At 44.0% G+C, this 27,313-nt stretch overlaps 1 protein-coding gene across 1 annotated transcript in view; it reads left to right on the top strand.

The window, feature by feature from the left end:
* Positions 1-7,109: 7,109 nt before the first annotated feature.
* Positions 7,110-27,313, top strand: part of LIMK1 (LIM domain kinase 1) — a 121,280-nt gene continuing 101,076 nt past the window's right edge. The window contains exon 1 of the mRNA XM_077294534.1: positions 7,110-7,425. Coding sequence (XP_077150649.1) covers positions 7,368-7,425 — 58 coding nt within the window. The 5' untranslated portion in view covers positions 7,110-7,367. The remainder of the gene's footprint in view (positions 7,426-27,313) is intronic.

Raw genomic sequence — 27,313 nt, 5'->3', positions numbered from 1 at the left:
AATCCTCTCAAGACCTCCTTCTCTACTCCCCTCTCATCTCTTCTTCCCACAACCGCATCCAAGACTTCTACCGTGCTTCCCCCATACTCTGTAACTCTCTACCCCAGCACATCAGACTCTCGCCTACCATAGAAACCTTCAAAAAGAACCTGGAGACTCACCTCTTCCGACAAGCTTACAGCCTGCAGTGATCCTGAACCTACTGAACCACCGCACAACCAGCTCTACCCTCTCCTAGTGTATCATCACCCGTCCCCTGCAGACTGTGAGCCCTCGCGGGCAGGGTCCTCCCTCCTTATGTACCCGTATGCCTTGTTTTTTGCTCATGTTTAATGTATTTGTCTATATTTGCCCCGTATTTCACATGTAAAGCGCTGTGGAATAAATGGCGCTATAAAAATGTATAATAATAATAATAATAAATGTAAAAGTAATGGGCAACCTCTTTAATTAAGCTCAAGAGCAGTGCTCTAACATTTTAAAGTGGTCCTGCCACCAGATTTTCCAGTACAAACTGCATAAAAAATTAAATAAACCTCACGGCTGGTGAAGCTGGTGTACTTACTTAAAACACTGTCAGAATGACTATATAATCCTGATATTAAAATGTGCATTTTATGAGTCCTGTTATAGTTGGACTAACTACTTGCAGACCAGCCATAGACATTAAATGTCCAGGTGATCCCCTTAGAAAACGTCACTGGATTGTAGAGAAGCTGCACACAATTGCACAGATGCGGAGAGAGGAGCCAGCTATCAGAAACAGCCGATCTCACCATAGAGAAGGCAGGGACAGTTTATTACCGTCTCTGTCTTCCTGATCGCTGAAGGATGCTTCCTCCTCCTGAGACAACAGTCCTGTGTTCACTGGATGTAGGGAAGGAACAGGAGCTGTAGGGTCCTAGGAGACCCACTCTGTCCTGCTGAAATGAGGCTGCATTTTCACTGTAACTGGGGCTGATAGAACAGCCCCAGTTACAGTGGTAATCAGGAATATGAAAAAATAGGATTTAAATTTTGAAATGTCCCCGAAAGGTCTTTCTTTCTATAAATAAAAAACGGGTAAAAATGATTAAATAAAAAGCCATGCAAACCCAAGTCATTGTTACTTGCCCTACCTCTCTAAAGAAAAAGCAAAAAAAAAGATGTGAAATATATAACAATATTTGTTACACACAAGTGGAACTCATTTTCAGATTTATTTAAGTGTTTTTTTTGGGGGCAAGAAAAAAAATGTAAAGAAAACCTTTTGGTTTTCCCACTAATCTCACCCGATGCCAGCAAAAAAAGGTGGACTTTGAAAAGAACACAAAAATTAAGCAACATGTATCACAAAAAAGACGCAAAAATTATTTGAATATCTGAATAAGAAATTTTTTTTTACAGCACTTTAAACCATATGTACGAAAAAAACAACAACAAAAATATGCCTGGTCAGGAAGAGGGAAAAATTACCCGATCCTGAAATGGTTAAAATTATCATTCTAATATTAGCTAGGGAAACTTTTAAAAAGGATTATGTGGCCATTCTGAGATTAAATAAATGGTGCTATAATAATAAGTAATAATAATAATGTATATACAAAGTAAGTACACCAGCTTCATCAGAAAGCTCACATGGGGCAAAATCACACGGGGAGAAATCAAGACTTTCTCATGTAGAATAAATAGCATACTACTTATTCATGTGGATTTTTTTCGGTTGTGCTGCGGACAAAAAAACTGCACAGATTTATTTATGATGCATTTAAACAGGATTACAAAAATTCCATTCATACTATGATCTGATGTAATGCCAAAATCTGTATCACTACCTCAACATGTAAACATGTGAAGCCTAAGGAAAAGTTTGATGTCAATCACAGATTGACAAGAAAATCCCTTTTCAAAACATAGTTCTGCTGAATCTGAGCTTTGCATTATGTTGCTTTACAACAGACACAGACACGCATCATGCAATCTGCAGCTGCTGCACAACCGGTGTTTTCAAAAATAGAGTAAGCGCTAAAAGGCAATGTTCACACCTTGCCTTTTTCCAGTTGTCAAAACTGTCTCTTTTCAAGCACAAGTTGCTTTGGAAATTATGAAGTTTTGTAAACCTGAATCATCTTTTTTTTTGTATTCTTTTTTGTACGTTTCCTGAGCGCTTCTGCGTTGCTGTTTTTATTTTATTTTCTTCCTTATTTTTTTAGACTTTTTTTACTGGCATTTTCCAAACATTTTTTTTAATCCGAGGAACAAACGTAATTCTTGTGCAAAACTCACCTGTTGCGTTACTGATACACATGTAAGAGTTAATCACAGTTTGCTGTATTGTTGGAGATTTGTGATGTAATATATAATCTGGCAAGTAGAGGGCAACGGTGAGAGGCCGGAGTTGGAGAGCATGGGTTTTTGGCGTTTGGTGGTCGGGAGGAGTCGAAGTAGAGTCCAGAGTGAAAGCGAAGCTGTGGATCCTTGGAGAAAGTCTGGCTAGGGCGGTGCGACTCTGGATCTGTTGTTGGTGACTCTGTGACGCGTTGTTCGGCTTGACATGAGAAGACTCGGTGAGGACAACCAAGTGCACAACATCTTGGGCCAGACCATGTGGGGCCTTATCTCTAAGGCTGCGTGTCCACGTTCAGGATGGCCGGCAGTATCGCCGGAGCGGCGAAGCCACTCGGCGCTAAGCCCCGCCCCCTTCTGGGACGTGATGATGCCGGATGTGTTAACTGTACAGATCCGGGATGATCGCTCTCTCCCATAGCACCCTGTGATATGCCTTGCGGGGACGCTGCGTCCCCGCAAGGTGTACGGACATGCTGCGATCTGAAAAGACGCGCAGCATGTCCGGAATCGCAGGCCCGCCGCGTGCGGGTTTCCATGCATAGTGGACACGGGATTTCAAATAATCCCCTCCACTATGCTGGAACATCTGGACGCTGCGTGTTTGACGCTGCAGCTCTGCGCAGCGTCAAACAAGCAGCGTTTACTGACCGTGGACACACACCCTAAGGGCTTAGGGAGTCCCAGCATTGGAGAGAGCGGCACTCTCTAGGACACTACTAGGACAACCCCTTGTTGAACTAAATAAAATAAAATAAAAAACCTATACTCACCACCCATGACGGCCCCGTTCCCGCAATTGCTTTCCCAGCGCTGGAAAAACTACGTACAGACCGAACATGAAGTGGAAGTCCAGGCTGTAACTGCTCTCTGATGGGGTCACGTGGCACAACACTGCATGAGAGCCCCAGGGAGAGGGGACGGGAGGGGAGTATAGGTTTTTTAGTTTATCTGGGCCAAACATTTAGTTCATGAAGGGGTTTTCCTAGTTGTGGACAACCCCATTATTTACGTTGTATTTTGTTTGCATATACAGTGGATATGGAAAGTATTTAAATTTTTCACTCTTTGTGGATACTTCACACCACATGGCTGCAATGAAACAATCAATGAGGTTTCGGGAGCCATGTCATCTGCTGGTGTAGGTCCACTGTGTTTCATCAAGACCAAAGTTAGCGCAGCCATCTACCAGGAAATTTTAGAGCACTTAATGCTTCCCTCTGCAGACAAGCTTATTGGAGAAGGAAATTTAATTCTCCAGCAGGACTTGGCACCTGTCCACACTACCAAAAATACCAATACCTGGTTTACAAACAACAGTATCACTGTGCTTGATTGACTAGCAAAGTTGCCTCACCTTAACCTCTCTATGGGGTATTGTCAAGAGGAAGATGAGACAGCAGACCCAACAATGCAGACAAACTGAAGGCTGCTATCAAAGCAACCTGGGCTCAGGGCCGGCATTAGGGGCAGGCAGACCAGGCAGCTGCCTAGGGCCCCCGCTTCCCCAGGGGCCCCCAGCTAGCGGCACATCACGGAGACGCTATTGGGCCCCTTTGAGGCAAGGGGCTTACCTGCCGTCAGTGCCGACTTCCCTGCCGCATTGATCTATACCGGCGTCTGCCGGTACAGTTCAAAGCAATGATGGAGGAGAGAATGTCAGCCGACGCTCCCTCTCCCATCATTCCTCGCTCTGCCTCGGAGTGTGCACAATGATGTCATTGCACACTCACTGTGTGCCAGGCAGTGCAGGGAGCAGCGCAGGCACGAGGAGAGGTGAAGAGTGTGTTTTTTTTTCACTATAACAGTGAGTACTGGACTGTGGGGCCATTCTCGGGGGGGAATGTGGGCTGTGCCATATACTATGCGGGCTGTGCTATATACTGTGCGGGCTGTGCTATATACTATGCGGGCAGTGCTATATATTGTACGGGCTGTTCTATATACTATGCGGGCAGTGCTATATATTGTGCGGGCTGTGCTATATACTATGCGGGCTGTGCTATATACTGTATGGGCTGTGCTATATACTGTGCGGCTTGTGCTATATACTATGCGGGCTGTGTTATATACTATGCTGGCTGTGCCATATACTGTGCGGGCTGTGCTATATACTATGCGGGCTGTGTTATATACTATGCGGGCTGTGCCATATACTGTGCGGGCTGTGCTATGTACTGTGGGGGGTATATTATATTCTATGGGGGAGGGTGTGTTATATACTATTGGGAGGTATATTATATTCTATGGGGGAGGCTGTGTTATATACTATTGGGGGTATATTATATTCTATGGGGGAGGCTGTGTTATATACTATGGGGGTATATTATATTCTATGGGGGAGGCTGTGTTATATACTATGGGGGGTATATTATATTCTATGGGGGAGGCTGTGTTGTATACTATGGGGGGTATATTATATTCTATGGGGAAGGCTGTGTTATATACTAAGGGGGGTATATTATATACTATTGGGGGTATATTATATTCTATGGGGGAGGCTGTGTTATAAACTATTGGGGGGTATATTATATTCTATGGGGGAGGCTGTGTTATATACTATTTGGGGTATATTATATTCTATGGGGGAGGCTGTGTTATATACTATGTGGCTGTGTTATATACTATGGGGAGGTGGGCTGTATTATATTCTATGTTGGCTACATTATATTCTATGGGGGGCTGTATTAGCTTTTATGAGGGAGGATTGCATCATACTCTTTGATTGGGCTACATTATTTTCTATGGGGGCTGTATTATATTTATATTCTACTAGATGGTGGCCCGATTCTAACGCATCGGGTATTCTAGAATGCACAGCCACACAGTATATAACACAGCCCATGCAGTATATTACACAGCCACATAGTATATAGCACAGCCCACGTAGTATATAGCACAGCCCACGTAGTATATAGCATAACCACGTAGTATGTTGCACAGCCACATAGTATATAACACAGCCCATGCAGTGTATAAACACAGCCCACGCAGTATATAACACAGCCACGTAGTATATTGCACAGCCCACGTAGTATGTAGCACAGGCACGTAGTATATAGCACAGCCCACGCAGTATATAACACAGGCACGTAGTATATTGCACAGGCACATAGTATATAGCACAGCCAACGCAGTATATAACACAGCCACGTAGTATATAGCACAGCCCACGTAGTATATAACAGCCCACGTAGTATTACACAGCCCACGTAGTATGTAGCACAGGCACGTAGCATATAGCACAGCCCACGCAGTATATAACACAGGCACGTAGTATATTGCACAGCCACGTAGTATATAGCATAGCCCACGCAGTATATAACACAGCCCACGCAGTAGATAACACAGGCCACGTAGTATATAGCAATGAGGGCAACATATCCCTCTTAAAAAAACAATTAAAATAAAAAATAGTTATATACTCACCTTCCGGCGGCCCACGGATCCAGCCGAGGCCTTTACCGATGCTCCTCGTGATGCTCCGTTCCCAGTAATGCCTAGCGGCAATAACCCGTGATCATGCAGCGGTCTCGAGGCATTGCCACAATGCATTCTTGGGACCGGAGTGCGAGGAGCGGGAAAGGCTGCGGCGGACTTTGGAAGGTGAGAATATAATGTTTTTTGGTTTTTTTTTATTATTTTTAACATTCTTTGTTTTTACTATTGATGCTGCCTAGGCAGCATCAATAGTAAAAAGTGAAGCGGTGTTTTATCCCGTCCCAATATCGCTGATTGGTCACGGCCGGCCGCGACCAATCAGCGACCCAGGATTTCTGTTACAGACAGACGGAAGTTAGAAACAGACGGAAGTACCCCTTAGGTAATTATATATATAGATGAGGGGTGATTGCATCATACTCTATGAGGGGCTACATTATACTATATGAGGGGGGCTGCATTATATTCTATGGGGGGCTTACATTATACTCTGTGGGGTGGTTGCATTATACCATTATACTCTGTGGGGTGGCTGCATTATGCTCTATCAGGTGGCTGCATTATACTATATGCTGGCTGCATTATACTGTATCAAGGACTATGGAGAATACATTATACTATATGGAGAACTATGGGGTGCATTATACTATGGGAAGTGAATTGTACCACATGGATGACTATGGCGGTGCATTATACTATATGGAGCACTATGAGGAGTGTATTATACTATATGGAGGACTATGGGGCACATTATATTATAAGGAGGACTATGGGGTGTGCATTTGAGAATATGGAGGACTGTGGAGCACATTATACTATGTGGAGGACTATGGGGTGTATTATACTAAACAAGCAAAATGCTGCATTTCTTTCTAGGGGCAGGATCTTGTACAGGTTAGCTGTAATTATCACCCTCCACAGTTCACGAGGGTTATACGATGGTGTAAAAAATTAGTCTGATTTTCATCCAGAAAAGTGGGATGATTTTTTTTCTCATTTATCATCTGTTTGCAATGTTTTTTTTTACCATAGCAGCTATTAATCATTTACCTAACATTTCCTATGTTACAGAATTGCAATGTATCCATAAATTGCGTCTAATGTCTTCATACTGCTATTCTGGGCTGTGGCGATACCTCACTTATAATCTTTAGAGTTTACTTTTCTAATTACCTATAAAGAATATTGTAAGTATTGATTTTTGCATAAATTGTCTGAAAAATGAAGCACGTTGGCAACCCCGTCCATCAGCGCAATATCTAATAGTTATTGGATACGAGGGGGGGGGAGTGTAGGCTGTGTACGAGGTGATGTAATCCCATAACGTGGTAATTGCTATGCTCAGGATTGACGCAGCATTGTGGCGAGCGCTCGTAGCATCGCCTCTACGCTACTGCCTGCCTGTGACACAGCCTCATAGAGGAGCATCTCTCCCAGGGAAATCTGCATGGTTGTCCATCCTCCTCCCATTCTGCTGGGTAGCATCTGTGTGTAGCAGTGCTTCCCATGCAAGGGACAAGCCAGGAGGGACACAAGCTCACTGAACAAGGGGACACACATACTGGGACCCCCTGATCTGCGGCCTCACACACGTGGGGTGAATGAGGTTGATGTTGCTGTGCTGCTCCTGGAGTGAGGAACACATGGGAGAAGAGGAAGGTGAGGCATGACTATATGATCAGTGCAGCATGGTGCAGTCTGCTGCCTGGACTGTGGTTGGCCCCTATGAAGGTGCTGGTGCAGTGGATGCAGCTATTCTGTATGGTACCACCGCCGTAGCCAGGCTGTCTTTCATCTGGGGCTAAGCTTTCGTCTGGTACCCCAGCTCTGTATCCCAATATCCTGGCCAAGATGGAGAGCATTGTTGGCGTACCCCCTAAGAGCACCTGGTGCCTTGGTTGCCCCCCTAGCTACGCCTCTCACTATATAGTAGTTCATCTGCATTAGATGGTGAAGTCGGCAATAACCACCAGGTCTGTGGTGGTGGGGTGTGATCGAACCCTTAGGAAAATGTTTGGGATTTTTTTCTGTCAGAACCGCGTGCATGGAAACCGACAAGTTGCATAAGATGCTTCACGGTCGCTCATATTGGATGGACAAATTATGGGGTTTCCAGGTAGAAAAGGACTTTATTATCAATCTGAATTTTGCTGTTAATTTAAGCTAATTAGATAAATATCAGGACTCTTTTATCAGATATAGTAGTTACGTCTATGTTATCTTGCTGATGTCCAATTACTGAGACAAGCACTAAGACATGAACGGCTGGTCGCTCCGGAGTCGTAGCGCTGAATGTATACTATACTGTACGGAGGCTGAATGGTGGCAGAGGTGGGATTTCCCATACAGAGACCTTGGGGTATGGATTTGGTGTAAATATAGTCATTTTCAGGTTGTAGCAAGGTGGGACTGTGCAAGAGGCAATAGGTAGTGCAGTGAGAGACGAGATAAGCAACACTCCTATGTGGACTCTGCCCTCTTATTCATAGACACTTGTTACAAACAGATTCAATCTATATTGTATGCAATGGATGGTGATCAATGCAGCTGTTATGTTTGTGAATGGTGGTGCTGGTAATGGTACTGCTTATGCTATGGTGGCAGAAGGTTTGGAGCTTCATCATGGTGGCTCAGTGGTTAGCATTGCAGCGCTGGGATCCTGGGTTCAAATCTCACCAAGGACAACATCTGCAAGGAGTTTGTATGTTCTCCCCGTGTTTGCGTGGATTTCCTTCCACACTCCAAAGACCTACTGATAGGCAATTTAGATTGTGAGTCCCATCGGGGACAGTGATGATGATGTGTGTAAAGCGCTGTGGAATTAATGGTGCTATATAAGCAAAGCATAATGATAATTACTATGGACGGAGAGCTTGTTTTCCGATTATCAGATGGTCTAAACAGACCGCCGGTCACCCAATCAATGAGCAAAGCGCTCACATGTACTCAACGTGTCCTGCCAAGAACAGTGAACTCTATGACATATAGTGTTCATTAAAGGGAATCTGTCACCCGGGACATATATGACCTATTAATATGGGCATACAGGTAATAGAAATATTACACTAGTCCTACCTCTATGCTTCATATTAATGGTCTAATTGTGGAGAAATGTTATATTCTGCCTTTATGCTAATGATTTCTTCCAGGCTCCAGGTCATACGGTGCCTGGTAGAAGTTGGGGTAGCACATTACTTTCCGCGATTCCGCGGGTTGCACAGGTGAACCTTAGGTCATTGAAATGGTTGGCTTTCTATAAACTTACTGCTGGAGTGGTGCTAATAACTTAAGTTCCCTGTCTCTAGTACTATACTTACCAGCCGCCATCTTCATCTGTTACCGGTGCTGTTCCGGTGGTCTTCTGCAGGGTGTGACCTGCCGGATCGCTCCTGTGTTTGCTGGGTGAGCCGAAGGTCACTGCCCAGAGTAATTCTATGACAGCCAGATCAAGACCAGAACGTTGGTCTCATAGACTTAGAGTGAGGGCTTTTGACCGTTACCTCTGACTTCCGGTTAGTCAGAAGTTATGGTCACTAGATGGCGTCGCAGGACCACAGGAATGCTAGGAAGAGCTGAAGATGGGGTCTGGCAAGTATATTGCTAGGGTTAAGGAACTAACAATAGTGGCACCACTCCAGCACTGAAATTAAAAAAAAAACCCTGGAGTGGTGCTTTAAAGGGAACCTGTCACCCCCCTGGCGTTTTTAACTAAAAGAGCCATCTTGTGCAGCACTAATGCTGCATTCTGTCAAGGTGGCTCTTATTTGGGGGTCCCTTCCAACGCTGCAATATCACTTTATATAATTAGCCCGCCATACCTTTAGTCTGTCCGGGGGGGGCACGTCTTTTTCCCCCGGACACAAACGCCTCCCAGCCATCACTCAGCCCCTCCGTGTACCGGCTGCCGCCTCCTCTGCCTTCATTAACGTCCCCAGCGCCTGCATGGTAAGTTCCCATCATGTGATGGGAGTCGAAGGGCAGCGCAAACTGCGCATGCCCGAAAAAGGAACTTACAGCGCAGGCGCCGGGTACGTTACTGAAGGAGGCAGAGGAGGCAGCTCATGGAGGGGCTAACAGATGGCTGGGAGGTGTTTGTGTCCGGGGGGGAAAAGACGTGCCCTCCGGACAGACTAAAGGTATGGCGGGCAAATTATAAAAAGTGATATTGCAGCGTTGGAAGGCACCCCCCAAAAAAGAGCCACCTTCACAGAATGCAGCATTACTGCTGCACAAGGTGGCTCTTTTAGTTAAAAACACCCGGGGGGGGGGGGGGTGACAGGTTCCCTTTGAACTGGTCGATCCAGGCTGATGCACATTGTATGCGCACATAGCAATCATGCCAATATAATCTGCAGCATTATTTTTCAGTTGTTGATTATGCGAGTTCATTGTGCAGAAAAAATGACCCCTCAATTTGAGTCATCAGATCATGGCTATGCCTAACTTTTATAGTTTTTTTCATATTTTAGTAGTGACAAAAATTCCGAACGTTGTAAAAAAAAGATTTTTTTTTTTCTGTGTCTCCATTTTTTGAGACCCGTAACTTTTTGATTTTTCTGTTGATAAAGCTGTACGATCTGTTGAGTGCCAAGCTGTAGATTTAATTCATACCATTTGGGGTATATGGAAAATCAGGTGTTTTGATTTTTTGGGGTTTTCATGTTTTAAATAATTTTATATTCTAATACACTGTACTTTTATGAATGCAATGATACCAATTATATTTTGTCTTTGTTTGTTTTCTTTTTTAAATTGGGAAAAGGGAAGTGAACGTTTGCTTAATTTTTTAGATTTTTTAAATAATTTTTTTTATTTTTAACCCTATTTTTTTGTCCTTCAAGGGGATTTTAACCTGTGATCATTTGATCGCTTATCCTATATACTGCACCAACGCAGTATAAAGTATAAATTGCAGTCTCCTTTGAAGTTTTCAGCCTACAGAGCCAAATTCTGAGGTCAATATGATCCAAGACAGCAGGTCTCGTTCCTAGAGAATGTTCACTAAGCCGGTGCTGCTTCTACTAAGAGTACATGGCAGGGCCGGACTGGCCATTTGGCAATTCTGGCAAATGCCAGAAGGGCCGGTCTGGTTGTGGGCTGCCTTGTGTGCTACGCTGTTAACACAATCAATGTTCTCAAGACACCCATACTGTTAACAGTTGGGACGGAGCACAAAGCCGGTCACTCCATCACTTATCCCAGCAGGCCGTGGGTACTATTAGAAATATTGGTGTTGTAGTAAATCTTTTTCCTCCATCCAGGGTAATAGTAGTAATATATCCCCATCTGGTACTTGGGGACGGGGACAACATGGGCCTGTGAGATTTCAAATGCCAGGGCTGAATTTCATCCCCAGTCCGTACCTGGTACATGGGAATATTGAATGCTCAGCAGACGCTGGCTTCATTCAGAGAAAGGCAGCCCGCTCTCTGCCAACTGCAGTATCTACACAGATGACAAAGTATAATAATAGTAATTGTGTGATCTTGGTCACTGCCTATGCAGAGCGCAGCAGCATGACACAGTCATCTCAACTGCTACTGGCAGCAACAAATATACTTTATGAGTGGCGGTCCAGCTCTTAGACCATAAAGATTAAGAGTGAAGAACATAGACAATACTGAATGGGGCTATGGGCACTATTCTCAGGGCACCTTCGGCAGACATTGGCACTACACTCAATTTGGGGAATAAAGTATAAATGGACGCGGGCAGGCTGCAGGACAGGGGAACGACTAGAAGCAGCGAAGTGATGGGCCGGAGACAGGCAAACACTCCATTTACCTGTTTCCATTTAGAGACATAAATGACATTTTTGTGCAAAAAGGACCCATTGTATTAATGATGCATACTGATTGCAATGGGGTCTTTTGGGTCTTGTTTTATGTCACTTTTAAGAATATAAAAATAAACTTTTCTTTCATTGTATAAAATGGCATCAAATAGTACCCACATGGGTCCCACAATAATCAATGTGACCCCTGTGCTTCCATTTCAATAACTGATGAGTCTGATGGCATTGGATACTTTTGCACATGAATTCCGTTTGTTCCTCCAAGTGGACCGGAGAAATGGAATATGAAGACATAAACGTAGCCGTACATTAGTTACATCCTTATTGCCTTAAAATACATGTTCTTGGGGAATAAGGGGATCAACGATTGGACTGTTAGAAGGGATTCCGGGAGTGTTAAGGCTATGTGCACACATTGCAGATTCGTGTGCCGATATTTCCGCACCGTTTTTGCAAAATCCTCAGGTAAAACGCACTGCGGATTACCTGCGGATTACCCACGGATTTACAGCGGATTTTCTGTGGTTTTTGTGCGGATTCCACCTATGGTTTTACACCTGCGGATTCCTATTATGGAGCAGGTGTAAACCGCTGCGGAATCCGCACAAAGAATTGACATGCTGCGGAATAAACAACACAGCGTTTCCGCACTTTTTTTCCGCAGTATGTGCACTGTGGATTTCGTTTTCCATATGTTTACATGGTACTGTACAACAAGTATGGTAACAATGAACCACAAGCGAGTATAATCCTTAAATAATTATTTATTATAGAAAATAAGTTGACAAAAACATAAAATCATATAAATGGTAAAAAGAGAATCACTGGAAACCTGTATTGCAGGACACAATATGACCTATGATATATGATATACTTACTCAAAGTGAGCCGACTGTGTGTAGGAGATAATTGGTCCCCGCCGCCCCAACGCACGTTTCGTCGAGACTTCCTCAGTCTCAGTGAGTAAGTATATCATGCCTCTTTTATATTAGCGTGGTTTGTCATGACCCTTATACAAAATGCACTATGCACTTTATTTATATTAAACTATAGCTGTATTCACGTATTTCTATATGGACATTAGTGCCCAGTATATACACTCAGGTGACTCTTGAGGCATTGATTGAGTACTATTTCAGATGTATACTTTGAGTTAGACTAGTGTGTTGGTCATATTGTGTCCTGCAATACAGGTTTCCAGTGGTTCTCTTTTTACCATTTATATGATTTTATGTTTTTGTCAACTTATTTTCTATAATAAATAATTATTTAAGGATTATACTCGCTTGTGGTTCATTGTTACCATACTTGTGGTGTCTATATTGATTTGAGTTTATAGTCCTCATTTTGCATAGTTTGGACATTTGTTTGGTGTTTGAATGGTACTGTACAACACATGGAAAACTGCTGCGAATCCGCAGTGGCTAATCCGCTGCTGATCCGCAGCAAAATCCGCAACGTGTGCACATAGCCTAATGGTTCACTGGCTAAGTGATGCTAAACACTTAACTTGCCCCCGGCACTGACAACCCATGTTACACCACTGCCACTGCAAATAACGATGGTTCTTAATGATTAAAGTGGAGACAGGTATGGGTGGCCTGATAAATGGAACTATGAAAAATGGAGCTATTCCTGCTCATTCACTAATCGTACCTGGACAGCAGCGCTTTCCTTAATCATATTAAATTGTGCTTATTTTTTCTTTATTACTTTGGATTGGGACATTTATGGTAGTTGATAGGAAGAATCTGGAGTGCCTCCAGACGCAGGGCCGCGGGGTGCTCGGTACCGGGCCTCTCTGTCTCAGTTCTGGGGTCGTCATGGTGGCTAGACCCGATCCGTGACCCTGCTAAGGGGCGTCCAATGAAAGATGGGATAACGATGCGTGGTGTAGGTCGCGGCGAATAACGAGGACACCAGGTTGCAGTCTCTTTACCTCTTTACTGAAGGCTTCAGGATCCTCAATCCAGAGTACGGTTAACAGGGCTGGTTGAGACCGGCCGGTCCGAAGGCACCTCCAGAGTTCTCTTTGCAGGTGGAAATCTATGCCTACCTTCTAGCGCCTGTGTGTTGTAGTACCTCCCTGCTGAGCACCATGGGATAGTCCTCACAACTGTTGTGTTTGTTTCTGATGTTCTTTCTCACAACTTATATCTGTTCTGATGTTCTTCTCCGTCCCCCAGATGATATGGATAGGACGCACCCGTATGACGGGTAGGCCTGGAGTTCTTCCAGGACCCTAGTGACGCCCCTCTCCCACAATTGCCTCCTATGTCTGCTTAGGTGATTTAGGTGAGACAGCCAACCTATAATTAACTGTCCTGCCGTTGGTTTGAAGTAATGCTTGGACCCCAATACTTCCTCGGCGTTCCGGCCACCGGCTACGCGCCTCAGTAGGATGTTGCCTCGATCTTATGGCACGACTCCTACTGGTGTTATCTCCTTTTTGCTGTGATCTCGTTTCTCACTCTCCACAATAAACCTCGCTTCTTGTCCTTTCTTGAGATACCGCTGCAATGTCGTGCAGGTGCGGTTCCTTAACGCTCTGTCTTTTTCGCTAGGCCTCTGTCAGGATCCCACCCCTGACAGGGACCCCCTGAATCTTTCCCCTGCAACACCCCCTGCCACAGGATGTTGCCTGGTTCCAACCCAGTCAGCTTCTCTTCTCACTTTCTATCCAACCCCCAGTTTTATCAGATTGTGAGGAGTGACCTAATGCATAGTACCCTTAGCTCCCCCTGGAGGCCAGACTGTGAAGTGTATTGGTGCCTGTGATACCTGGTCAGGTGAACTCCTTTGGTGCCATCAGACGTACCATCACTCCCCTTAGTGGCAGAGCGATGTTACTGTAACGGCCAGGTCTCTGGGGCGCTGCAAATCCATCCAAGAAAAATGTCTGATTATTCTGATCAGACTCTGAGGAGTGTATGATCTGAGTTTGATCAGAATGGCATCAGCTTTTCTCGGACATGGAGAGAAAAAAAAAAGTTTCTCCACCTTCTCCTTTTTGACATTTTGAGTAAATCGGGCCACACTCTGATGCCACCCGAGTGCAGTCCGATGTTTTTGCATGGATCCACAGACTTGCATTGCCGATTTTGATCTGGCACTCAAATCAAAATCGGACATGTCTCTGATTTTTCCCTCCCATCAAAGGGTTTGAGGAAAAAATCGGACATGTGCACAGACCAATAGACTATCATAGGTATGAGTGCTATCGGTGAAAACCACAGATACATACAAGAAATTCAGTTTTGTGCATGAGCCCTTACAGTGAATTACTGAGGGTGATAGGAGCGGGTAGCTGCTGTTCAGTGCTCGGTCTCTGGTACTAAGTGTAGGCCGGTGCTGATGATATCGCTATAGTGGATGCTAGCACTGTACAGTAGACAGATGTCACATGGTAATGACTGGTGACAGATGGCTGAACTAGCAGTAATTACTATAAGTGCATCTGGTGGGTTACTGTAGATACAATGAGATGGGGGTATTGGTGTGACCCTGTAGTTATCACCATGTCTGATGCTGGTCTACAAAGCACATGGTGTTATAGATTATGTGTCATGTACATTACGTACTAAAATGTACAATAAAGCTTTGAGCACAAGGTATAACATTAACCCCTTTATTCTCCAAGACTGTGTTCACCTTCATGACCAGGCTCAATTTTACAATTCTGGCCAGTGTCACTTTATGAGGTAATAACTCTGGAACGCATCAGCGGATCACACGGCTTCTGAAAAAGTTTTTTCATGACATATTGTACTTCATGATAGTGGTAAAATTTGTTTGATATGACTTGTGTTTATAAAAATATCGGAAATTTGGTGAAAATTGTGCAACTTTCAAATTTATAATTGTTATGCCCTTGACCCGGAGAGTTATGTCAGATAAAATAGTTAATAAGTAACATTTAACACATATCTACGTTTAACAGGTGTCATTTTTTTTTTTTGGTTAGGACGTTAGAAGGGTTAAAAGTTGACCAGCGATTTATCATTTTTACAACAAATTTTACAAAACCATTTTTTTAGGGATCACCTCTCATTTGAAGTGACTTTGGGGGGGCATATATGACAGAAAATACCCAAATGTGACACCATGGGGTAGAAATACACCATATGTGGCTGTACAGTACTACTTAGCTACATGGCAAGACTCGGGAGGGACAGATCTCCTGGAGTCAGATTTTCCTAGAATAGTTTGCAGACTCCATATACAGAGCCCCTAAGTGCTAGAAGAGCAGCATCCTCCTTCAACTGACCCCATTTTGGAAATTATTCTCCTTTGGGAATTTATCTACAGGTGTAGTGACAATTTTGACTCCATAGGTATTTTCCAGTAACAAACAGCAGTGGATGTTGCTGAGTGAAAATTGTAAGCTGCCATTGTAGTGCCCAGTAGGTTGTAGTCCCTAATATGTTGTAGTCTGCTGAGCTCATGCTTCTGGAGACACGCACCTGTAAATTAGGTGGGCTCTCATTGCTACAGAACATGTGGATGCTAAATGTGGTTTAGACACACTGGGGCATTTGGATTTAGGAGAGCAGAGTTTGCTGAATTTCTTTTTGGGGGGTGAGGAGCCATTTTGCCTTTCCAGAGCCTTTGTGCTACCAATAACATGGAAGCCACCTATATTTCCGTTAACAGATGACAGACCTAAGTGGGGACTTGTTTTTTGTGGATTGATTTAAAGCTGTTGTTGGGAACATTTTACATAGCATTTTGGATCACATTTATCTGGCGTTCTACTCTGAGCACTTGCTTTGGGGTATACTCCCTTGAGAAAGCGGCCCCAAGTAGCCGCGAAACGTGCGTCGGGACCCTCCATCTGACCCCTCTTGTTCCCACTCATCTGCTGGTAAGCATTGCACCTTTTGCTAGTTACTTCAACACTTTATATGAAAGCTATACAGGTGTTACTTTATCCTTAGTCACTTTATGGATGCATGCTGACCTCCAGGTGTCCACTTTTGGATGCACTGCTCCCTCAGGGTTATGGTCTTTGGACCTTTATGTTATTTTTTCAGGGACTCATGTGCAATGTGAGGTTGTGATAGGTGGGGGTGGGGTATAGAGCAATCTGCATTGTTTATGGCTCTTTATGTACTGTTGAGATGTTTTATCTTTTCTACGAATTAATAAAGTTATATGACTATTTTTACCGGATGTAATCAGTTTGCTCCTTTTTCTCCTATTTTTGTCTGAAAATATTTTAGGCATATGGGAGGAGAATAAGGAGCTAGAGGCAGAACTACGCTTTCCTTTCCCTTATTGTGTACATGGAAAATTATCAGTAGTAACTGCCATCTCATATCTCAATTATGTAAAAATCTGTCTTCACTGAATACAGATTTTACCCGTTAATTGGAAATTTTGAGAATGAATGACCAGTCCTTCAGAAAGTAGTTTTTTCTTATAAAGATATATTACAAAGTATTTTATTTCCATGTGTATTATTGATGAATCAAATAAAATTAAAATTATAGTTACTCTTTAAAATCATACATAGAGATTCATCCTAAGGAAGTCAAAGGAGTGTCATGATGGCCTCCGACATCCGATATCCCCTTGCTGTATAAAACGGTACCACATAATGCCATGGGTTTTGTAGAGGTTACAGTTTGCAGTTTACATATGCCGCTGTTAGTTTTATTTTTTGGAGAACAGCTTTAATTTTGGGAAAGGGGAATTGTATGTCCTTCAAACAGCAGTCTCTGCTATCACTTGGAAGTGCTGTGATCTTTTTTCCCCATGTTTCAAAAAAGAAATTACTATTTTTTCTCTATTCATGTTGAGCCACCTTGATCTGTCACTTCTCATTAATGATGCTAATTTGACTTAAAAGAGTTTGGAGGAAGGTGGGTGCTATGAAATTCAGACTTGCAGAATTACTTTCCTGTAGACATGATCATGAGAAAGATGTTGAGATTCCCAATTTTTTGACTGTCTAGTTCTGTATATCAAAAACATACACGTGTGTAGCCAACGTTTGGAGACATAACTAAAATTAACAAAACAGATCTGTGCCAGCTTCACCTCATGCAAGTGTATGAGGACGAGGAACCATGGGGCTGATCTTTAATGGGAGTTATGCCAGAATTCTGGAATTATTCAAAAAAGGAATCCGGCACTTTTGAATATATTTTGAAGGTTGGGATCAGATCCGTTCACCTATCAAAAACCAGAGTGTCGTACTTCCTTTACTTTATAGAATTATGGAGTTAAGCAAACCAGAATTTTTTTTCTGTGCAAATCATTTTAAACTATTTATTTAGGCAAAAAAGGACAGAAGACTTTTTAAAAGTGTGTAGAAAAGGGGACATTCTGGTGGGTTTTGTCGACTTGATTGACCTGCGTTACCTTTTAGGTACCAAATACTGGGTCGATGAGAGGTGGTATTCAAATGGAAGGAGATGCTAACGTTCAATGAACTAGGTTGCTCAGGGAGATGTTGACCTTCAATGAAGAAAGGAGACTTTGGTCTGACTCTTACATTGATTTTTCACTTACAGGGTTGAGATTTGATCTGAAAACCCTTCTCTGTTGGAGAGGAGTTGAGTTGGACTGCATCCTATTTAATGAGGTACTTGGGTGATAGAAAATATTTACGGGACAGGTGATAAATGTACGAACACTGGGGTCTGATGACATGGGGTAGAATTTGAGAACAGGGGGCCCAAAGTCCCTTGTGTGAATAAGCATGGCATTGGTCAGTTTTGACCACTACCCCATTAACTGTCTACAAACCCTTTTGTGACAGAACCCAAACTATGTTCACACTCAACAATATGCCAGTTTGACGACACACGAGCCATCGTAATTTCTCAAAAGAAAAAATGGTTTGGGTACAAAAGCACATTGATTGCAATGGGTCCAGAACCTACTAATTAATTAATTAACGGACAGTAATAAAAAAAAGTCTAAAAATAAAAACGTATGTGAAATAGCCCTTACTGAGAGCAATTAATGGTTCTTGCTATCATGATGCAGGTCACCACACATACTGAATATCATCATATGTAATTGAAATTAGAGTGGTTAAGAAAAGCAGTTAAGTACAAATTAAAGCTTAAGGGGGATAAGTGAAATTTCACAAAGAAAAAGCTAAATGTTCATCAAGACAACCACTAAACCATGTCAATCCATATGTAGATGTATGCACACGTGAAAAATGTAAGAGAAAAAGCACTAAAGAAGCAGGATAGTCTTCTTCAAACTATATATTCCTACTCCTTGTACTCGGTTGTAGTTCTTCCCAGAACCAGCTAAATGTGCCTGAGATGTATTCATATGACAATGATGATAGATGACAAGTTCCCTAAAGCAAAAACTCTACCTCTACAGTGTGCCCTAATGCATTTACAAGCTAAATGGAAGGAGTAACTGTGTGAAAATGGCATTGCTAATCCTTTAAAGTAGAAATCTTTCTTTTTCTAAAAAATGTAACGGGGTATGTTTCTATGGAGTTTTGATGTGGATAGAGATGAGCGAATCAGTTCGAACAATTTGTGATTTAATTCACGTGAATTGCCCCAAAAAATACCCTCTGCCATTTTACATAAAGCAGAAGATTGCACCAGGCAGAGAATTTTCAGATGACATCAGGATTCTTCATAATACCTTACAGCTATTATATCACATAGTATAGCGCTGCTAATAAGGAGGGACTTTTGTAGCCTGTATAATAACCAAGGTAGGGAATGCAGCGGTCATTTTACTGTAATATTGGGTAGTAAAAGTCAATCATAGCTCACGGAAAGCCTTAAAATAAAGGACTAATATTTCAGACAATATGTACAACTGTAGCACTGAAGAAAATGAGGTGGCACACTACTTCTGATAGGCAGTCACACATCTTCTACTTGTCCACTGTGTTTTATAGCACTATCATGGCACAGCCAGACTTGTTGCCTGTCCCTTGATATTCTATACTGGAACTGGAACTTTCAATAAACAGCCAAAAATCTCTGTGTCCTATAGATGTACTGCTGCTGCTGGGGCTGCCAGCAGTGGTCTTAAAAGCCAGATCTCCCGTTGCCTTTTTCATCATTTTTTTTGTGTCGTGTTGTTGCTGCTGCAGACACTGCCAATAGACATTCATACATCCCCTCTTTGTCCACTGTGACCTATATAATTTGTTTGTTTAAAAGCTATACATTCTTCATTGAACAAACAACAAACCGGTGGTTTCTCCCAAGACATCATTTTTGAAGCACTGCTTGTCAAGAGCCATGGCTTCTTCTGTGTGGAAACATTAGCATGGCAGTCATCTGTCCCCCCAAATCGATATTTTTTTAACAATTTTATATTTTAAAAAGCATAAATAGTCTGTCAGTGCAGTATGTTTTTAAACGAGCAATTGGTTACCACAGTTTACCTTCCGTTTACCCATAGTCAGATATACTGAGTAGTGTTGAGCATTCCGATACCGCAAGTATCGGGTATCGGCCGATACTTGCGGGTATCGGAATTCCGATACCGAGATCCGATACTTTTGTGGTATCGGGTATCGGTATCGAAACAACATTAATGTAAAAATGTGTAAAAGAGAGAATTAAAATAAAAAATTTTTGCTATACTCACCTCTCCGACGCAGCCTGGACCTCACCGAGGGAACCGGCAGCGTTGTTTGCTTAAAATTCGCGCTTTTCCTTCCTTACGTGAAGTCCCGGCTTGTGATTGGTCGCGTGCCGCCCATGTGGCCGCGACGCGACCAATCACAGCAAGCCGTGACGTAATTTCAGGTCCTTCAGGATTTTAAAATTACGTTCCGGCTTTGTGATTGGTCGCGTCGCGGTCACATGGGCGACGCGACCAATCACAGCAAGCCGTGACGTAATTTTAGGTCCTTCAGGATTTTAAAATTACGTTCTGGCTTGTGATTGGTCGCGTCGCGGTCACATGGGCGACGCGACCAATCACAAGCCGTGACGTCACGGGAGGCAGGACAAGCGCGCATTTTAAAATGCGCGCTTGTCCTGCCTCCCGTGACGTCACGGCTTGTGATTGGTCGCGTCGCCCATGTGGCCGCGACGCGACCAATCACAGCAAGCCGTGACGTAATTTTAGGTCCTTCAGGATTTTAAAATTACGTTCTGGCTTGTGATTGGTCGCGTCGCGGTCACATGGGCGGCACGCGACCAATCACAAGCCGAGACTTCACGTAAGGAAGGAAAAGCGCGAATTTTAAGCAAACAACGCTGCCGGTTCCCTCGGTGAGGTACAGGCTGCGTCGGAGAGGTGAGTATAGCAATATTTTTTATTTTAATTCTTTATTTTACACATTAATATGGTTCCCAGGGCCTGAAGGAGAGTTTCCTCTCCTTCAGACCCTGGGAACCATCAGGGATACCGTCCGATACATGAGTCCCATTGACTTGTATTGGTATCGGGTATCGGTATCGGATTGGATCCGATACTTTGCCGGTATCGGCCGATACTTTCCGATACCGATACTTTCAAGTATCGGATGGTATCGCTCAACACTAATACTGAGGTCACTTGGACATTTCTATGACTGTTTTGCGTTAAGGAGCTTGGAAAAGGTCCAATACAGTCCTAGCAGACCTCAGAGTTTTATAAATGTCATTTCAGGGCAATTTTTATAGTACTTGTGATTTGTGGTCAATCAATTCAATTTATTCTGTAGTAGGAAAACAACCTCAAACATTCAGCCAATATCAATAAGAACTGCCTACAAAGTAGAGAAGGACAAGGAGTCTTGATAGTGATGATATGGCCCCACAGAGCTCCTGATCTCAAACCTACATATAGAGAAGATCTGTGGATAGTTTTCATAGACTTTTGGAACAATTTCCTTGCCAAATTCCTCCAAAAATTGTGTACAAGTGAAGCTAGCCGAGAAGAATTACCAGTTATCCCATTTTGAAGGCAAAGGGTGGTCACACCAAATAGTAGTTTGATTTAATTTTCTCCATTTGCTTTGTATTTTGTTAATTGATGAAAATTAACTAACACTTATTTTTGTATTTTTTTAAATTATTATGATTTTGCATCATTTTTCCACACATGCCTAGAATATATGCTTTTTAAAGGCTTATTTTGGCTACAGTACATATATTTTTGTTTATGTATCTGCTCTTCATAGTTTTGATATTTCATTTTATTCAGTTGCATCAATTGAGAAGAGGATAAATGATAAATGAAAGCTCACATAAAAAGTATTGATCCCATCAAAGAATGCATACTGATGAGCATGCAGATGACGTTGGAAGCTTGGGGACATAGAGCGCGTCCCTGTCAATACATTTGTACAGTACGTGCTTCAAATATTAGTGAGGTTAGCCCAGAAGCTTTGTAAACAACTGAAGGTTATTTTATAGGTTTCAGCATGACTAGAAACAACATTTTGAGGTTTTTATCCAAGGTATTATTCAGTGACTTCCACCATCATTCAGTACCATAATTCTCTGCCCAGGGATTGTTAGTGCTACCAAGTGAAAAGCTTGCCTGACCTCTAATTTCCAAGGGCAAGGTCGAGGGGCAAGGAAAAGTCTACATGACCCCCATCTTGTAAGAGGCTGCAAGGAGGCCCAGATGATTGCAGGAAAGGCATGTCTAACATTGATGTCACAGGAGGTATGAAAATGAAAACATGTTGCCCGTCTAATGATTTAGCCTTTTGTTCTATTAATTAAGATGCATTTTATGTTTCATGCCATGCTTACAGTGTTATATAATGTAATATCACTAACCAGTTACACTCAGTCACAGTACAAATGAAATCTTAGGGGTGATAAGTGGGTGTTTCATGGATAACATGCTTTCTCTAAAAGTCAACTTTAAAACACACAAGGTGTGCCACCGGGCATTTTTTGCCACAAGTACACACCCACTTTAACCATCATATTCGTCCCCTTCCCGTTCTTCTTCCCCCTCCATGTCTCGGTTACCAACTCTGGCGCACAAAATATTCCAGAAAATACTGATTTTTGGGGGGAGGTGTCAGATGTTTTTGATGAGGCTTGGGAGATTTTCAGCTCTTCCAGGATGTGTCCTGAATCACAAAATGGCTGAGCTGAAAGTACACTCCTGGTCCGGAGGTCACAGCTGACGACTGTATTCTTCAACTGACAGCAGATGTTGTCCTCACAGCAATAGGACAGGGACATTACATAGAAAATAATTAGGCTCAGATTGGAAAGCTGACCACTGGCTTTCCAATTGCTGTCCCTCAATATACATGCTGCATTTCCATAGTGAAACCATTAAACTGCAGGTCAGATGGAGGACTCAGGATCAGGATGGTTTCAAATGATTCTCAATTAAAGTATCAGGGAGAACACTTGTATAATTCAGACTTTGCATGCACTGTAGAATTTGAGAGACCATTCATTCTGCTAATTGGAGGAGGGGGATATTAAAGACCTCCATCCATTCTTTTAATGAGCTGTGGCATATGGTGAACATCAGGTAATAAATCTAATAATAGAAAACTTCAGCAGCCTTGAGTACACAGCGTGTGGGCCTAGTATTGTCTTTACTGAACGGTGACCCCCAAGCATGGGCATTTTCATTACCATCTGATTCAGCTGCATTTAACTCAGTGGAGATTTTTTTTTCTGCTCTTGGGCTCATATATGATGATCCTGACAGATTGGCTCTAGCAGAATCTAAAATACACGCTCTCTGCCAGGGGGAGCGAATGGCGGAGGATTACTGTTCTGAATTTCGCCGCTGGGCGGTGGACACACAATGGAATGACCCGGCGCTGCGGAGTCAGTTTGTACATGGGTTTTCGAGAAGGGTTAAACAAGCCCTCCTGATGTATGAGACTCCTGCTTCTCTAGAGTCTGCCATGAGTCTTGTTGTCCGCATTGATCGCCGTTTGCGTCAGGGGGTGCAAGAGACGCCGCTTATGGGGGAGGGCGTGGGTGCACGTGAGGTTGCTGCAGGTGAGCCTACGGAGCCTATGCAAATCTCAGGGGTGTCACATCATCGAGCCCCCTCACTCAGGAAGCAGGGAGCCTGTTTTTGCTTTGGTAAAAAAGGGCATTATGTTAATGCTTGTCCTCTGTTTTCTAAGAAAAGCGCAACGGCGGAAAACTACTAAGCTCAGAGGGTGTGGAGGAGGCCAATCTGAGCTTATGCATATCCTCCATGGTGGTCTCTCAATGTATGCTTCCTGCCAGAGTTATGGTCGCTGGCAGAGAGCTGCCAATCACTGTTTTTGTGGATAGTGGGTCGGCCACTAATCTCATTGATGAGGAGTTTGCGCGCACGGCCTTGTTCACGGTCGAAAAACTGCCTCATCCTATCCGGGTGGTCACCATCAATGCTACTCCACTCCCACAGGGGGACATTACTGAGTTTGTGGCTGAGGTTAAACTCCACATTGGGGTCCTACATTCTGAGCAAGTTACACGTAGGGTGCTCAGTAATCTTCCTGCACAAATGGTTCTGGGTTTTCCATGGTTGTCTATGCACAACTTGGTGATTGACTGGAAAACTCAGGACATAATTCAGTGGAGCGGACCACATCGACCCTATGACTGTACTATTAGGTTTAAACCAGGGGCCAAATTGCCGAAAGCTAGGATGTTTAACATCTCTGGTCCTGAGAGGCAAGCTTTAAAAGACTACATTGCTGAGAGTTTGAGCAAAGGGCACATCAGGCCTTCGTCCTCGCTGGTGGCAACAGGGTTCTTCTTCGTTAAGAAAGTTGGCGGACTACGCCCGTGTCTGGATTTCAGGGAGTTAAACCAGATTACGGTTCGTGATCCATACCGTATGCCACTGATACCTGATTTGTTCAACCAGGTGGCTGGTGCTAAGTGGTTTTCCAAGCTTGACCTCAGGGGGGTGTACAACCTCATAAGAGTCCATCAAGGTGATGAGTGGAAGACAGCTTTTAATACTCCTGAGGGTCATTTTGAAAATTTGGTGATGCCATTTGGGTTGACAAACGCGCCTGCTGTAGTTCAACATTTTATAAATGATGTGTTCTCGCATGTACTGGGGAAATTCGTTATTGTGTACGTAGATGACATTCTCATTTATTCATGCGACCGTGATACTCATTTAGAGCATGTGCGGCAGGTGTTACAGCTACTCAGAGAAAATAAGCTCTATGCAAAACTGGAGAAATGTGTTTTTCCGGTTCAGGAGTTGCCTTTCTTGGGTTATATTGTGTCTGCTTCAGGGTTTAAAATGGACGCCGCTAAGGTGCAAGCGGTGCTGCATTGGGAATGGCCTGATAACCTAAAAGCACTCCAGCGGTTCCTTGGATTTTCTAATTATTATAGAAAATTTATCAAAGATTTTTCTACCATTGCTAAACCGCTTACTGACATGACGAAAAAGGGTACCAATTTCTCAGCCTGGCCTGAGGCTGCTGTGCGCGCATTCGAATTTCTGAAGAACGGTTTTGCTTCGGCCCCCATTCTGGTGCAACCGGACGTATCAAAACCGTTTACCGTGGAAGTCGATGCGTCTGAGGTTGGACTGGGGGCGGTGCTGTCACAAGGCTCATCCTTGGGCGAGTTGCGTCCATGTGCCTACTTTTCCAAGAAGCTGTCGCCCACCGAACGTAACTACGATATCGGCAACAGGGAGTTGTTGGCTATCAAGTTGGCTTTTGAGGAATGGCGACACTTCTTGGAGGGGTCGGTCCACCAGGTTACAGTTATCACCGACCATAAAAATCTGCTTTATTTAGAGTCAGCCAAGCGTCTGTCCCCCAGGCAGGCTCGCTGGGCATTGTTTTTCACGCGATTCAACTTTTTTGTTACGTACCGACCTGGGTCTAAGAACACTAAGGCAGATGCTTTATCCAGGTGTTTTCCGGGGGGAGAACCTCGGGAAGATCCGGTACCCATCCTCCAAAAGGGTGTAGTGGTCTCGGCTCTCACGACAGAGGTTGAGGCTGAGATTGCCGAGGCTCAGGAGGAAGTACCACCAGAGCTTCCCATTAACAAATCATTTGTACTGCTCCATCTTCGCCTAAAGGTGTTGGGTGAGCATCATGATGCTGTTCTGGCTGGCCATCCAGGGGTTAGGGGTACTTTGGAGTTGGTGTCGCGTCGGTTTTGGTGGCCCAAAATCCGACAGGACGTGGTCTCGTACGTATCAGCATGTACCACGTGTGCTAGGGCTAAGACGCCCCGCTCCCGTCCTGCTGGCTCATTACATCCTCTAGGGGTACCCAGTAGGCCATGGACGGAGATCTCCATGGATTTTATTACACACCTACCCTCCTCAGCTGGGAACACGGTCATCTTGGTGGTTGCTGATCGGTTCTCAAAGATGTCGCACTTTGTGTCCTTGCCTTCGTTGCCTAACGCGAAGACTCTGGCTCAGGTTTTTGTGCAGGAGGTGGTCAGACTTCACGGGGTCCCGTCTGACATAGTGTCGGATAGGGGTACTCAGTTTGTGGCAAAGTTTTGGAAAGCATTTTGCTCACGGCTGGGGATCAAGTTGTCACATTCTTCGGTGTTTCATCCTCAGTCAAATGGTCAGACCGAGCGTATGAACCGGAATTTGGAGCAGTACTTATGCTGCTTTGTTTCTGACAACCAGGAGGAGTGGTCGATGTTCCTTCCTTTGGCTGAGTTTGCCATAAATAATCACCGCCAGGAATCGTCTGGGGAGTCCCCGTTCTTTTGTGTTTACGGGTACCATCCTCAATTTTGTACTCTGTGTCAGGATGGCTCTGCTGGCGTTCCGGAGGAGTACCAGCTAGGAGCACAACTGTCATCCGTTTGGAGGAGAGTGAAACAGCGCTTGCTGAGCGTGGGTGCAAGGTACAAACGAGTGGCTGACAGTAGACATGTGCCAGGTCCGGACCTGAGTGTGGGTGATTGGGTGTGGTTGTCCACAAAGAAACATAAAACTCAAAGTACTATCCCTGAAATTGGGTCCAAGGTTTATTGGTCCATTTAGGGTCGCCATCATTAACCCGGTAGCCTACCGATTGGAGCTTCCTACGGTATATAAGATACACAACGTGTTTCACAGATCTCTTTTAAAGAAGGTGGTGGGTTCCGTGGACGCGGCGCCGATGCCACCTCCAGTCTTGGTGGATGGCAATTTGGAGTTTGAAGTCTCCAAGGTGGTTGACTCTCGTATAGTGCGCCGCACATTACAGTACCTGGTACACTGGCGTGGTACCAGCTTCGGACATACATGCGGACCGGCTGGTCAGTAAGTTTCACCGCCGCCATCTGGACAAGCCGGGTCCTATAAGTCGTGAGGGCCCTGGGGTCCCTCGTAGAAGGCGGGGTACTGTCATGTCGGACGCTATTCACACTAGGGCGTCCAACAGGCAGCGGTAATTCCACATTCGTCCACTATACGCTCAGTGGCGCTGGCTAGACTTTATCCAGGTTGTCCGGGGTTAATCTAGCTGGTAATCGGGTTGGAGGCTGGGTCACGCCCGTGGCCTTTAAATAGTCATTCTGGACTTTGGGCGTTGCCGATTATAGCTTGTGTCTTGTCCCTGGTGATCTCGGTCTGGAGTGGCGGTCTAGGAGAAGAAATATCGTATCTGGTGGTGTATTATCCTTTGTCATATTTCTCCTTCCTATATTTGTATTTGTTTTGCCCTGTGCACATTATAGTGTTTTCCTGTGTGACTGCGGCGTGGTGCGTTTTTAGTTTTTCCTGTCTGTGCTTTCTGTAGGGGTTGGTGTGTGGTCTAATCACTGGGTGGCGGGAGGAGGTTTCAGCATAGGACTGAAACAGGAGTCCGGGTCAGGCCTGGCGGCCCATACAAGCACACCATCAGTG

The sequence above is a fragment of the Ranitomeya variabilis genome, chromosome 3 (assembly GCF_051348905.1).
Source record: "Ranitomeya variabilis isolate aRanVar5 chromosome 3, aRanVar5.hap1, whole genome shotgun sequence".
NCBI classification, from domain to species: domain Eukaryota; kingdom Metazoa; phylum Chordata; class Amphibia; order Anura; family Dendrobatidae; genus Ranitomeya; species Ranitomeya variabilis.
This window is presented reverse-complemented; position numbering and strand designations above follow the sequence as displayed.